The sequence below is a fragment of the Thunnus maccoyii genome, chromosome 14 (assembly GCF_910596095.1).
Source record: "Thunnus maccoyii chromosome 14, fThuMac1.1, whole genome shotgun sequence".
Taxonomy (NCBI): domain Eukaryota; kingdom Metazoa; phylum Chordata; class Actinopteri; order Scombriformes; family Scombridae; genus Thunnus; species Thunnus maccoyii.
This window is the reverse complement of record NC_056546.1, coordinates 23377390-23393884: the sequence shown is the minus strand read 5'-3', so window position 1 is coordinate 23393884 and position 16495 is coordinate 23377390. Positions and strand designations below refer to the sequence as shown.

Genomic DNA, 16495 nt, shown 5'->3' with positions numbered 1-16495 from the left:
TCCACACAAACTTTACACAACGGCTTAACTCTTATCCTAACGGACAGAAATACTTTTGGACAAGACTTGTTGGCCTCTAACTCTCTATAATAGAAATCACAGATAGCCAAGCTCTTTTTAGAGAGGTAAAAGTTACCTCTTTTTTTGTCTTTTTATTTCTGTTTTGGTATCTTTTCCTTCTTTCTCCTTCCCTGTGTGTGTGTGTGTGTAATCCATTCATGTATGTATGCGTGCAGACATCCTAAAAGGAAAGTTATTGTGTGGACGTTGTGCCAGAGTGAGTCCATCTTTGGAGTGTCAGTTCCTCGGGTCGTTGGTGTCAGTGAGACTGACCGAGGCTGTCTGTGCTGCTGCCTTGGCCGTCCTCGGGGGTGGGTTTGAGTGGATAATTGCTGACATTTTGGGATTGTTTGTTGCTAGAGCTGTTGGCCAAAAGCTAAGGTGCTATATACTTTACATGTGAATAGAAACAAATGAAGTTGCTATAATGCTTATTATAGAGGTAATTATTCTCTTTGGTCTGTACCTTCTGTGAAAAATAATCCCTGTTGTCCATCACACACTTGCTAGCTTTTGTGCTATAGCAAAATCAAGTGATATGAAGTCTGTATCATTTTCTGTAAGTATTTCATTGTCACATTGTTCACACTTTTCCTTTTGTATGCTGCTGTCTGGATAAGGAAAATGGGATGTTTGGGTTTTAGTTAAAACAACATCCTACTGATGAGGAAGACATAATGATAAAGCTGTCCTTTTATATTTGCTCTTAATTGGTTCAAAACTGCATTAGCAGACTGTGGTGCTATGTAAAACATTTGTTTGCAAAAAATGAGGCTTTACAGGATTTGTTCCCTTCAGGGGAGCTGGTAAGTTTATATCAGACTTTGTGTATTATTGTAATGCATGGAACAACTGGGGTCAAAATGGGGATCATGCTGGTGTAAGACTAGCGCTGTTACGGGAAAAGGTCATTTAATATTTAATATTCTCTGCACTGACTGGAGTCATAGCAACTACTGCAACAAGACTGAGCAAGCAGATATTTGATTCCCTGGACACATCGTTGCTAGTCAAAACAGACACCTGAACACCTGGCAAATTCTTCTGTTATCTTCCCTTTAATAATAGGTCAATTATCAGCACGAGCCTAGAACAAATTCATTTTTTAAAAATGGACTTAAATGCGCATTTAGAGCAACTGTAAAATAAATAAATAAATAAAAGCTTCACTTGGTATAATAGTGCCAGAGGCCAAATTAGACTGACTCAGGAAATGTAATGCAGACGACAATGGGAAAATGGAGTACTTATAGATGAGAGTTTCACATCAAGGGAAGTGCATTTGGATTTTATCGTTCATGAAATATCTGACCCAACATTAGCAGAATTAGGAGATAGCTCAGTAATGGCAATTATTGCCAGAGCACCTCTTTAACTTTTATATGATCAATAATGATTTGTCAGTGACTCTGCACAGTTTTCCTAAATAAAAAAAGCTTGCAGAAATTACATATTCATTAATCACAAAGCTCTCTCACACACGATATAATTTCAGTCCAGCATGCCTGAACTAAAGAAACTATCATTTTTTATCTTGTTTATCTAATAATTTATTTACTTGGTTTTGCAGACACATATCACATAGTTAATGCCACTTTTAGACAGATCTTAAGGGTTTGATAATTTTATGATAAATTGCAATTGAGACATGCAGGAGTTGGTATCTTTATTAAAAGCTAATGTAAGTTTTACATGAAAAGAATCTGAAAATATTTGTAGCAATTATGGCAACATCTACAATGATGGGCAATAGGTCATTAAATCAGTATTACCTCTCCAATGTAAAGATTAGGCAAGATTATTCTCATTTTAAAAGGCAATGAGTACTTAATGGTGCACAGCTACTGTAGAGAAAAGACGACATGATCTTAGGAATTCGGGGTCTGTCAGGAGCAGAGCCTTCCAAATGCAAAACATTCAATATGGTTGTTTAGGGCAACAACCACTATGGGCATGAATAAAAATCATTATTATCATCAATAGCGAGAGTGTTTGTTACATTTTGAGAATTTTGGGTCTGAAAGTACTGTACAAAATACTGATCAGTAAAGGACTATGGTTAGAGCTTTTGATGCATAATGAGACCAGTAGGTCAGAGTTACAATAAGCGATACATCTGACTCGGTGGACCAGGGATCTTACCATCAAACCATCCCCTGCATCTCCACCATCATAACAAACAATAACAACTGCAACATTGGAGGCAGAGCGGTGATGCTGTGATGCTATCTCCTGTACACATCAAATCCCAGATCTGCCCTCTGATTGGAGGAGGCAGAGGAAATCCTCATCTTGAGTCCCACAATCATTAGCATAAATCACAGCTGCAATTAAAACCTCGTTTATCTTAATTACTGAACTAATGAGACGAGTCCCGCAGGAGTGAGCCGCGCTCTCTGAGGACACTCTGGGCGAGGAGCGGGAAGGCAAGAGAGGCGCCGTGCAGAGTTGCGCTTAAGTCTGCAAACAAGCACGCCTTCACACTAATCTGACTACGTGCACATGAGCCTGTATAGACAGAGATGTATATGCGAGTGCACATGTGCACGCACACACACACACACACACAGACTCACCAAAAAAACAAAAAAAAAAACAACAACTGACACACATGCAAAAATCCTCTGAAAACCTTGCCCTCCTACCTTTATCTCCTGGCACTGCATCACCCTTCAACTTCCATTATCTATCAAACTTATAATGATTTTATCAAGCCTACAGGCTCCATCTCCATAAGGGCTTAGTGCAGTGCTATAACTCTTGATTTTGCAACGACTGGGAATCCATCGCACCACCTAATTAATGTCTTTTTAATGCTCTTCTCCTCTAGAGCTTAACTCAGCCCTTCAACTTTGCAACAAACACAACACACACAACAATACAAAATGTTGCAGCAGATGGTAAGTAAGACTGAGTAGGTGTGTGCACTGAAAGGGAGCAGAGTGTTTGTGGTGAGCTCTGTAAAGAAGTGGGCTGGGTTGTGGACTCTGTGTCCTGAGTGTACAACAGTCAGGTTCACACATGCATGCAAGGAGCGCACACTGTTTCTCTCAGACACGCTATCACTCACAAGTATTACATGACTGCGCACATGCTCAAGTTCAAATGCACACACACACACACAAGGGGTCAAATTCCTTTGTTAAGCAGTGAGGTCAGGCAGTGACTCAGCAGATGGCAGAACGATGAATATCTTCATCACCCAAAATTCCCATGGTGTGCCAGGCTTATCAAGCGGTGCCAGCCCTTATCAGCCAGCTGGCAAAACTGGAGCCACCGATGTCCTTCCATCCTGGCCATTCTGGGCTCAACAGGGGGCATGCAGAGTTTAAAGAATACAGTCCACACATAGCCATAATCCTCCCAACGGGTGTTTATTTTCACCACACAGATCAATGTTTTAGTCCTGAAGGATCTTGGAGGGATTCTTCATCCTTCAGGATTGAAGTGTTGATTGTAGTGACAATAATCACCCTACGGGGGTATTAAAGCGGAATTACAGCTGTGCATGGAGCACCGAGTCAAAAGTGTTTGTGTGTTTTATTTCAAAAGGAATATGGCGTTTACTCAGTGAGTAAAAGGAGGGATGTGTCTTACAAAAACTAGATAAAACAGCCATATCCTGAATTTCTTTGACAAAAACAAACGGACGGAGGACATCAGTGACAATGGGTCATCATCTAGTGAACAGAAGGTCTGCACTACCTATTTAGATAATGACACATTCAATATGTAATATTATTTAATACACTCAAATAACTAAATTACTGTAAATAATGAGTGTATGTAAACTCAGTGTGTCCCTTTGTTAGTGCACCTTTCAACCTTCACTTCGGTCTGATCACATTCATCTGTTCATATAAGATCAACACAAGCTCCACATTCTGAAGGCGGGTTTCACAAGATTGCAAATTAGGTTATTCTTTAGGGCAAACAGGGGACAGTGGAGTCCAGCTTTTTCAGTTCACAAACAGACTACCACTCATAACAACAATACTTACATCAACACTTTCCCCACTTGCTCCCCAAAACGTCATTAAAATTTTATGTTAAATTGGTTTATTCATCCTGAAAACCTACTTCAGGGATTTGGAATCATTTCTGTCATTTCACAGATAAGGCAAGAAAAACAAGATACTGGTCTAGTAGTGACAATTCAAGATCAACCCCAAAATGTAACGTGGGCCTTCTTGCCCCAAGGTCAATCTAACCATCAAGATTCATGAAAATCTGTTCATGAGTTTGTGAGATATCGTCCTGGCAGACAGACGGAAGAATTAACTGGCAGGCACAAACGTCACATCATTGGCAGAGGAAAACTCAGCTCAGGAAGCTGCAGGATCACTGCTATAGCCTTATCAGCACCATGCAAACTGTGGCTTCCTCTCATCTTCTCCACAAGTCCCATCACATTCTTTAAAGTAAGACTCACAGGTGCAGAAACACCAACACAAGATATAGATTTCAGGAGGAGACCCAATGGAGGCATTCAGCACTCACACTTTATCTCAGCGTATTTACCCAAAGTGTTACTCTGACATATCTAATAAAACAATCGAAAAAAAAACACACGTAGGCAACAACAGAAACACATGAGATCATCCTCTTTGCCGGAGGTAAAATTTGTCACTCTGACAAACTATAATCCTGTTTTGATGGCACGAGCCAAACTTGTGAATGATAACACTAAATGAAAGCTGACTTCCGCTGCACCAAACAGTGATTAATATCCACTTATGGGCAAGCCCTTTCTCCAATTCTGAGGCACTGCTCTCTCCTGTTATTGACTGTTGTGCTTGATGAGACTTGTCTATTATTACTGTGGGATTATGATAAGAAGTGATCGATTCCCCTCTCTGTGCTGCGGATGTCAGATTGATTATGTGACTCAGACCTGAGATGATGGTGTAGCCGATGCCTCTCGGTCGGCCCAGATCCTGGTCAATGGCTGTTATCTTCCGCACTTCGTAACCCTGCAGAGACACACACACACACACACACAAAACATACTGTATAAGCTGCATGTAATCTTCACAGTCATTATGCATTTCCAAGCATTTTTCCAGGAATTTTTACTTTAATCTGACCTGTTATCATTTACAAGAAACCTTGTATTACAGTAAGCAGCTATCGACAAACTACATAATACCAGATTCATATTTTCATGTTTTTTGTCCTTTGTTATGTACACAAAATGATGTTAGTGGCCTTTATCATATTGTAAAAAAATGTTGATTTCTGGCCTTCAGGATGGACATTAATCAGTGAAATCTGTAAGAAATGCATCAACTTGGGGAAGCATTGTCATAATATTTCCCAGTCAGAAACTCATTATCCCATGAAGACCATGAACGAGCACACTTGTCTTGTCTTCTTGGAAAGACACTCCCACCAAATGTTGAACCATAACAGCCCTGTATTGCCAATACGTCACAGCATCTCCATAATGGAAAGGAGAAAAATAACCGTAACTAAAAGGCAACTAACATCACAGCAGGCAAATCACAAACAGACAGTTTTTTTCATTATAGAGTGGGTTATTAGCACTTCATTGGGGTTTATTTCACCTTTCATTGTTTCAAAACTCTCCAGCTGCGCCAATGAGCCTGCAATTCGACAAAAAACCACAGTATGACAGTTGGGGGGAAAAAAAAAAGAAAAGCGAAAAGCTATTTGAAAAGTCTTTGATCCACTGAGCTTTCTCAGACTTCGTGCCTCAATCAGACACGGTGGTGATACTTAAAAACCCCTGTGCTGCAGTGAGAGACGGAGCGACCCTCCCTACTTCCCAATTTCCTTCCTTCTCTCCTCCTCCCACCCTCCCTCCCTCCCGCTCCCCCTTTCTCCCTCTACACTCTCTCACTCACACCCGAGCATGCTGCCTCCCATTGATCCTGCAAATTGTGTCTAAGGCGTGTTTATGCTCCATTTCTGCCAAAGCATCTCCTGTCATTGACCAATTACAGCAGAATCAATTACAAGCCTTTTAGAGAGATTGATTCACACCAATCACTAGCTGAGAGAGAAACACACACACACACACACACACACACACACACACACACACACACACACACACACACAAACACTATGGGGGGTGGGTGGGGGGGGATTTAGGGACAGACTAAGAGAGAAATGAGGGACAGAGAAAGCAAGTGAGAAGAAGAAGTGATGCTGAAATAATATGAGCAATATTCTCGAGCTGTCTACACAAGTGGAATATGTTCAATCAACCGTCAAAGATACAATCCCCCCTCCTGCAAACCTACACACATACACACACACACACACACACTCACACATACACCAACACATCTCCCAAACTCAAGTCAGCCCCCCTCTCCTCCTCCTTATCCTTTCATTTCTAGCTATACAGTGCATTACCCCCCCAACCCATTCTCCTTTTCTCTCTTTCTCCTCATTGATTTGACAGCCAAATTGTGTTTGTCCTAGAAGGGGCTTAAACGTCAGTCCAAGCAGCATGGATTCATAGCTATAACAGCTAAAATCCCTGCCCTGTGAAAATATTTTCTTTTACTCCTTCAAAGTTTTTCTACGGATGACGGGTTGATTGGCTGGGGAAAAAGAGAAAGACAGACAGAGAGAAACAAACAGGAACGGAGAGAGATAGGAATAGAGGGGTTTTGTGTGCGTGTGCGTGTGTGTTCACTCACACCTTTGAGAAATGACCTATGACAGGGATCCAAGTTTGATATCCCTTTACGTGTAAATGTCATGGGCCTTGAGAACAGTTGACACTCGTTCCGTCACTGTACGCCCTCGGCTTATCACCACCAAACACTACCTAATGGAAATGACACATGCCTGTTAGAATACCACATGAGGGCATCGGGAGTATGTGTGTGTATGTGTGCCAGCGTGGTGGCACACATTTCTGTGTTTCGCTTTAAGCACTGTTGTTATCCTGTATGTATCTGTTGCTGGGTCAAAGGGGCTCAGTAAAAGATTTTGATTGCACGCTTGCCATGACCTCCTCCTACAGTGCCGCTATAATAGGATTATACAATGCCCCCTACTGTAAGAGGCAAGAGCTACAATACTCCAAGGCAGTATTACTGAGGTTTAGCACTGCTCGGTTGCTGTGAGAAATCTGGAATCCACTCATCAACATCGACTCTGTGATCCAACGTGATGTTTATTCCTCTATCTTGCTGTAACTTTGCACATTTCCTCTCTCCTTTCACCTTTACCCCGACATCTCTTCCACTTTCTCTCTCTACCCCATCCACACTTCCTCCTCCTCCTCTCCTTCATCTTCCTCCTGTTGTGACCTTCCTGGTGACAGCTGATGAATCAGAGAGTCGGGGAGACACCGGGCGTCGACTCCGTCACGCCCCGTTAATATGCATGCAAATGTAGCACTTGACATTTCTACTACGGCACGTGTAAGCCGGGGACGAGAGATGTGCGGGTGGGTGCGTGAGTTGTGGGGATTGGTTTGGGTGAGTCAGGGGAGAGACGAAAGGAGAGGTAGAATGAAAAGTGATAGAGAGAGAAAGAGAGAACAGAAATAAGGACGGACAGTATTATGCCCCTGTGTGTAATTCCCTCTCTATGAGTGGAAACATCAATAGCTGGACCATTAGCCACCTGGGAACCCAGTTTAGAGGGCTGAGCCGGGGTGAACATAATGGTACACAGAGAAACAGACACTCAGTATATTACATACCCATTACAAACCTTCTTGCTATAAAGACAAAAGTAGGGTCACTGTGAGACCCTACTGCTTAGTACTTCATACTTCATGCAGCAGTAGAGCACATGATGCAGCATGGTGAGATAAATCCTATAGCCCTGGTGACCTTTGCTAGAGGCCGCACATCCCTGTAAATCTCTCACAGTAATTACAGTCTCCACAGTCTCCAACACCTGCAGTGCTGCATATAGGGGCCTGGGGCTGAGTTTGGGTGTGTGTGGATTTCTTTTTTTTTTTTGGGGGGGGGGGGGCAGGTCTCAGGAAGAGGGTATCCTGCCCTGATATTAACTCAGGCCTCCTTTTTAACCATATTTCTCTTGCACCTGCTCCTGAATAATCAAAAAGGAGAAGGAACATGGGACAGGAGGAGCAGGAGATGAGCAATGAAGGTGAAAGATAAGTTGAACCTGTTGACAACAGAGAAGGATGAGAGACAAAGAAATGAACAGATTGTAGAGGCTTTCACATAAAAACTGCATGAGGAGGATGTAAGCTGTGGCAGTGTGATGTCAGGTATTACTGACCAGGGGAACGTCCTCCTCTATGTTGGTACTGTAGGGCAGATTGGTGAAAATGGGGTCCATGTCCTGGACATCAGTGATAGTAATAGCCAAGTTGGCGAGCCGGGAGAGAGGTCTCACTTTGTCTTGATCCTGATAGAAACAGAAACAAAAGCATATGCATTCATTTGTTTGAGTGTGTTAGGTCTGTGCTAATGCAAATTTCAGTGGTTGATGTATGTGCTGACCGTGGCGTTGACAGTGAGCTGGTAGGCTGAGGTTGTCTCATAATCCAGAGGTTTGATGACGGTGACAGTGCCTCGGGCCCCATCAATAGCGAAGAAGGGGGAAGGGGGCTGGAAGGAGAAGAGAACGCTGCCTCCAGTGCCCTGGTCTGGATCTGTTGCATTCACCATAAACACTGATCGTCCCACCGGTGTGTTCTGGAAGACACATTCAAGCAGACATAAACACACAGTACTGGCATTGAGTACAGGCTGGCAGCGAAATAGACATGATCTAAGTACATGACCTGATTCAAATTGTAGTAGAATATTTTTTCCATCATTACACTGAGAAATGTTCAGGATGAATACTAATACACTACTGGTGAAGTACAGACTGAACTTATGACCTTTATGTGGTTTACACAGAAGCCTTGTCTAGCTACAGAGCCACAGGGGACAATTTAATTAGTCATCATTTTTGGAATGAGTTGAATGAATAAATTGTTACTGAATGTGCATATTCTTTCCCTAGAGCTACTCTCCTAAATGATGACTGCAAATAACAATGTATTATTGGTCAATGTGGATGAATTAAACATGGCTGTTATTGTAATCAATCACCTGTGATTGGTTAGTGACCAAAGGGTTGCATCAGCAATTCTTCAGTGGCACGTCAGTGTTAGAGTACACACATTATTACTATTATTTATTTATTAAGCCAGAAACCAAAGGATGCTAAATAGATAAAAGAAGAATGTGAATTAACACAGGTGAACCCAACTGCCTCTTGATCACCACTATACAGACACAAACATTTTGCTCCTAAAGGAATCGTTTCCCACAAAATCAAAATTCATGATTCACTGACACCAAAACACCCCACATTTCACTGTTTAACTACAAAACCCTTCATCATTGGTCGGAAATATGGAGAACATTTTTATGGTTGTTTTGCAGCTCTGAAAAGACTGTCTCATTAACAGTACAGTTTGAAAGAATGCAAAGCTGGAGCTATGGGACTATCTCCTTGTGTGATGATCTTACAAACTCCACTGGAAACTCGACAGGGGCGAGAAGATAATTACTGGATGTTCATTTTGAGCTGAACTTTTCTCATCACTTCATGTGCAAGGAGACGGTTTTAGACGATTGACCATACACAGTTGACAGCAGAGTTTAATTTGGGCACAGAGGACAAATTTATGGCATATCAGTTGGACAGAATGAAGCACTCTTGTCCATTGCAGCTCCACATTGTGACTTCCTCTGATAAAACAGATTTTACTCTCACAATAGTGTAACTTCAATGACATAGGGCCATCCTATTGTCAGAAAATATTCGTCTCACCGTCTGTGCCTATCTGTGTTGCCTGAAAAAATTACTGTGGATATCAAAAAGCTAAGAGTTAAGGAACATCAACTGGGCAAGAAAGGCTGCACAATGCCATATCAGAGTACTGTTTGTCTTGGCCATGGTCAGTGTCCGAACCTGGCAAAATCACAAAAGAGGAGGCCATATAAAGATACAGAGTCCCCAGGTATTGCAGAGTTTGAGGGACATCTTCATTAATTGGAATTTTATCTCAAAACAACCACACACACACACACACACACACACACAATTAATACGAAATGAGACTGCCTGCAGACACAAGAAAAAAAAAGACTGTGCAAGAGGATGGGAGGTATTCCAGGTATATTACTGGAAAGAAACACTTGCACAAGGTCCCTTTTCTCTCTCTCTCTCTCTCTCTCTCTCTCTCTCTCTCTGTCACTCACACACTCACCTGTGCACACACAAAATAGAGCATGTGGCCTTGTATACTCCAGGGGGAGAGTGTGACCACATGGGGAGGTCATGGTGTTGAATTGAAGAGAGCTGGGCTCTGAGCCAAAGCTAAAGTGACACAGTAAGAGAGCTGTTGACCCCACAGTCTGTCTGCACTGATGTCAGGGGAGCACTGAGGTGTATTTGCATGTGTGTGTGTGTGTACACACTACATTTTGCTGTTGCCTTAGTATGTCAGAGTCTGTAAAACTGTGTATGTTTGTGTGTGATTGCTTGGGGGAGAACATGTGTATGTGTGTTGGGACAGTGTGAACAGTGCGATGAGAAAGTGTCTATAGAGATATGGGTGTATGTATTTGTAATTTGTGTGTGTGACTTAGACCTGTTGACCCACTGTCTTACTCGTGAGGGCAGGAGGCTGTTACCCTGGAAACACAACAACACAACAGCAAGGTAAGGCTAACTGCAGTTCCTTAATATTTCTGCTTCCACCATTCTTCCCCCTCGATTCCCTTGTTAAACGTTCTCCCACTGGTCTCTACACATGAATAAGCAGTGCTGGAAACTGGTCTGTCAAACCAGATTAAGTCTGATTGCCACATGGGAATTGAGGGACAGAAAGAGGAGAGAGATCCAAGTAGTGTAGCTGCAGGGTCAAACAAGGAGAGCAACAGATGTCAGAGAGAGCAACAGATATTGCAGTTTCTCAGCCTTGAGGTTGGAACCTTCATTGGATCGCTTGATATACAGACAGGGTTGCAGGAAGTTTCTAAGACTGATATTATTAAAGTTAATATATTTTAAATCAAAATAAGCAGGTTTAAAGATGTCATCATTTCTTTCTCTTTTCTTAAAGGTGACAGTAGACATATAAGGAGAAATAATGGGAGAGACGGGGGAATGCAACAAAGGTCCCTGGCAGGACACGGACCGAGGATGTTGTGATGCATGGTCTGTGCCGTAAGCCCTGGGCCAGGATCCCCCGACAGATGTCATCATTTCTATATCGGGATTTTTCCTGCCTGTCTAAATCTTAGGTGAGTAAACCTCAAATCTCCAACACCCATATACAAGGTAAGGAATGCCTTGTGTCTGTGCTGTTGCTACAACTATAAGAAACGCATGGGGTATCTGGTATTGGTGAGAGAGAAAAAAAAGAATTGTAGGGTCCCCTTTTATTTTAAAACTCTCTTGCAGAAAAACTTCATTATCATTTTTTGTCAGTTTACCTCTAATTTGGTCACTAAGAAGCTCCACTACAGCACTTAGCTGAGGCAAACCTCATCAATAGTTGCTGAGTGAAGGAACAGAGTTACTAATCCACTTCCCCACAACAATAACTGTATTTGAATAAACATCTAAGCTGCATTTCTCTGATATATTTATTATGCTTGTCAAGTTGTCTGCTTACAAGAGACCTGGAAACACCTGTAAAAGTACCCCACAGCCTACAGCATGACACACGCACAAATTAAATGGATAAAAATACACAAAATCATACTCTAGGTGAATTAATCAAACATTCCTTCTTGTGCTGAGTCTGTGTGTTTGTGCGTTTGTGTACCTGCATGTGTGTCTAGCATGGTTGTCTGCTTTATCAACTTTGCTTTGATGTCAAGGATGCAGTTTGATAGTTAAGCATTAGGTGAGTAAGTATGTGTGTGTGTGTGTGTGTGTGTGTGTGTGTGTGTGTGTGTGTGTGTGTGTGTGTGTGTGTAACTTTTTTTGGAAAGAGGGGGAGTGTGTGTGAATGAGATCTGGATTTTTGAAGAGTAAGTATGTGATATGATGTATCCTCTCCTCCCCTAAAGCGTGCCTGTTTCTATCTCTCTCTACACAGCAACCTGTGAAATAATGACGACAATGCCACAAGGTTCAGTGAATACTGTTACACACTCTCATCCGAATAGGTTAACACACACACACACAGACACATACAGACACACACACACACACACACACCAGTTTTGAACTCCCAGATTTAACAGTGCCACGGTGTTCAAAGAATTTCAAGCAACAACAGAGCTTTCAAAGCTTTCCTAAGGAACCCAGATGACTAACTCTCTCTGTGTCAGTGTGGTACGTGTGAGGTTAGAAGGCTCGGTTGTGTGCAAGTGAAGATCATCTTTGAGCTGCTATTAGCCTCTCAAGGCTCTGATGACAGAATCACAACATAACAATTAGCCATTCACCTTATTCTTTTCTTGTTTTCCCTTTATCCCCCCTAGAAGGCTTTGAAGGTCAAAATGCTCTGCTTACACAAGAGGTATATTTTAACACTAAGAGAAAAACAATAAGGCAACCTATTCAAACAGATGCCTTGGATCATCAGCTCCTCTTGATGAATTTCTCTGCATTCCAGCAGTCTGCTGCTACAGAGAGCTCTACCACCCGTCTGGTAATCCTCTCTTTGCAGCTCACCATGGAGCTCATAAAAGACCAAAGAGCCATCAGACATATTGTCTTCTGCTTGGCCTTTTGTACCTTTCACTGGGTCTCAATAGCCTCACCATCAGGCCATTGATTGGAGCCATGTCATGCAGATTGCAAGTCAATGTGTGTGACCAGGCGCAAAATGCTAGGCAGTGAATCCCCCTGTTTTTATTAGCCTATCAGACGGTTCAATCACTTCTCCATAAGTGAGCCACATGATAAACAATGCCCAGCAAGGAAGGATCGGACCAGTGGCTGCTAAACTGGATACCAGTGCCTGCTAGTTGAGAAGCACTGTATGTGTCACTACCTATTCCTTCACACATGCAAAAGCCAATTGGTTAGCCATGGCTCATATTCCTGCATATATGCCTTGACAGTGCTTTGTAGCATTTGAATAAATGGGAGCTATTTCCTTTGGGAAGCAGAATGTTAAGTGGGGAGACGGTTGGAGAGGGATGAAGAGAGTTCCCTGCTGTGTCATATCTAAACTGCACCGCAGGAATCACCCTACTCTCCCTCTGAGAGCTACTACTTATGGAATGAGAGTAGGAGACACATAGAGTGTAGAGAGAGATAGAGAGAAAGAGATTTATAGTGTGTTTTTAGGACAGTATTAAGATGCCTTGTTGTGTTATAAACCTAACTGAAAATTAATTCAAATATTGCCATCAACTTACAATTGATACCTATTACTAATGATGCAATATACATTTTTGCAACCGTATTAATTGTGAAATACAAAAATACCTTATTTACCTATGTATTCAAAACCTTGGCAGTTGCATTGCAAGTTGATATTTGTTGTTAATGCATCCTGTTTTTTAATCATCATTGAAATGTGTCCTGAACATGTTTAAAGGCATTGTTGTCCCAAAGTACACGGTGCATATGGTACCAGAGGAAAAAACAACTAAACCCTGAAAGGCCTGAAGTCCATGGAACTCTCTGTAGAGGTCCAAGACAGCATTGTGTTGTGGCACAGATCGATGTAAGAGTGTAACAAGGTTTTTTTATGAACAACCTTAAGCCGTGCTGGCATTGTGCCAGTGTTTTACCATTGTACAGCACAGTAAGATAAGTTAAGTTGTTTACATTGATGACATGCTGGAGGTCTGCTAATTTGAAGAAAGGCCCATCTGCAGCTCTTCATCTAAAATCTTACTTCTTGAACTATTCCTCCCTGCAATATTTGAAACTCATCCACTGACTTAATAGGGCCAAATATCTCCATAACTTGTTGTGTAGACCTGTTTTTAATTGAAGAATCACAGCGCTGATGAAGCTCCTATAACTCTGTGATAAACATATTTTATTTCCTATTACTTCTTCGCAAAGAATCATCTCATCTCATCAGTGTTTAATGTGAAGCAACAGCAGGGGGATGTTGGGTTTTCATCAGCAGTGACTTAACACAGAAAGTCATCAGGAATAGTAAAATAAGGCTTGTCATGGGTTGACTACCCAGCAGGACCACAGCAGCATGGCTTGGCATGGTTATCCCTTGCTGTGAGGCTGTAATGGAAATACATGTTTCCACCCACGGAAAAACTGTATTAGAAACTGCTAAATCAATGAAAGTTCCCAGAGCCATGATGGGCATCATTGTGAAAATGAAGTCTGGAAACAACATGATTCTTACGAGAGCTGGCCCTTCAGCCAAACTCAGTGTATGGGCAAAAACCCAATGGCCACTCCAAAGGAGCATCTCTGCAGAGATGGCAGAGAACTCCATGAAATGTTGCAGTTCATCAAATCACACATTGAGGACAATACTTGAGTGGCTTCAGGAGAGGTAAGAATGTCCTTGACCTTGACGGATTTAAAAGGAAGAATGTGTGACACTTGAGGGATATGTGAGTATACGTACAACAATTGATTGGTTCCACAAAGTAACAACAACTAAATAAAGGGTCTGAATGCTTACTGTATGCACCATAGATATTTCAGCTGTCCATTTTAACATTGTCATGATAGTATACTGTCTATTGGTTGACTGTGAAGATGAGTGAGTCTAATTACTTTCTATTACTTTTTGCAGGCAAAAATGAAAGATTATGTCTAGACTAGACTAAACTAGACTATAAGTGGTAAGAATATACAGAAAAACAAAGACAGAGAGGAGGACAGACGGTGAAATTAGAGAAAGAAAGTGAGAGCACAGATATGAGCATATGAAAGTGAAAGCCTGTCACTAACAGCCATGAGAGTTCTCTAATAAAGAAGGGAGTCCCTATTCGCTTTTAACTGTGCCTCTGCTGTATAATATGATGGTGTTTGCACTGCTGTCTCTACTGGTTGAGAGCAGCAGTGGAGCACTTGTCTCCTGTGGGTCAAATTTCAGGTTCAACATGACAGAGACTTCTGGGGCTCTGGAGAGTCAAGGCTTCCCAGACCTCAGGACTACACAGCTCAGCTTCTCTCTGGGACCTTGAGGGTTGACGGGGGCTTGAGTCCACTGGGGGCTGGAGCTGTAAGCGTAATGGAATCCAGTGGTTAAACATCAGCTCTCTCCTCTAGGGGGTCCTTGGTGGAGCAATCACCACAGTGTGTGATGATGCTCTCTCCAACAACAACTTCCAGTGTAATTCATTTATACGTTACTATAGTGATGGAAGAACTGAAGCCAAATTATCTCAGACTGCAGCATAAAGGCAAATTATGCTCTTCAGGTGCACAAGCTAAAAGCACCAAATTAGTGTCTGATTTATTAAAAAAAAAAGCAAATCATCCAAACACAACTCTGTAATGGAAATGGAGAGGTACAATGCTGTTGAAAGCATTGCGAGATATATAAAAAATTCTTAGCATTTTACATAACATTTTCTTAAAAAGAATAATCATTATCATCCTGAATGTGAAAGATTAAGGGGTTTATGAGGAAATTATATACATCTTGTACTGGCAGCATGTCACTGTTATTCATTAAAAACAGACTGCAAAAGTAATACTTCTGCACTTTCCCTACTCTCTAAGGAAATGTAGAGTAGTCTCCATCAGATATGGAATTTATGCCATATTTCCTATATTTTATGAACAACTGGGAAGATAAACACTGTTCCATCAAAGCTTGATAGTATTCTTCTATTCATCTGCTAAGTGCATTCTGGATGCATTCATTATTATTTTTGACAATCAAACTCTGACTAAGTTTATTCATCACCCAAAAAATGACCTGAAACAGCCCTCAGTATTATTTCGGATCCATGCCAGCATCCTTCTCCAGGTTTAAGCACTCTATTTGCTCAGCATTTTCTTATCTATGATATTTTTACTCTGCAGACACTGCATTGATTTTGTGCTTAGAAAATGTCATGTATTCAATTTGAGATTTTCTAACCCAATAGTCTACAGATTAGGGATGCTAAGCAAAGATGCTGTTTTGCTAAATACTATAATGTTCTATTGATTGTGTCTGTGACAGTTTGAGCTTATTTACCAATAAATGCAAATGAAAATATTAGTGGGTGGCAACTGCACTACAGTTCACACCTCACATATAAATATGTGGACAAGGAAAATGAATAAACCACACAACTCTAGCAACTAACACAACAGCTTCTGTAAAACTGCTCTTTAGTGTTCTTTGTGCTAAGGCCTGAACATGTATGTTTGTGTTTATGTGACCATTGGAGTATTTCATGTATGTTATCCAAGTAGCCCACATGGATAACCCACCACATTTCCACCAAGGATCCAAAATGCCCAAAAATGTCTGTGGGAAATCTAAGAAGACCCCATATTATTGAAGAAAATATTGACAAATTAT

General features: G+C 41.5%; 1 protein-coding gene across 10 annotated transcripts in view; it reads right to left on the bottom strand.

Moving 5' to 3' along the window:
* Positions 1–16495, bottom strand: part of cdh23 (cadherin-related 23) — a 186439-nt gene that overhangs the window by 89401 nt on the left and 80543 nt on the right. For all 10 annotated transcript variants that reach the window (XM_042433443.1, XM_042433447.1, XM_042433446.1 and 7 more), the window contains 3 exons: positions 8526–8720; positions 8302–8430; positions 4955–5033 (listed from right to left, as the gene is read on the bottom strand). In XM_042433443.1, the coding sequence (XP_042289377.1) occupies positions 4955–5033; positions 8302–8430; positions 8526–8720 (403 nt within the window). The remainder of the gene's footprint in view (positions 1–4954; positions 5034–8301; positions 8431–8525; positions 8721–16495) is intronic.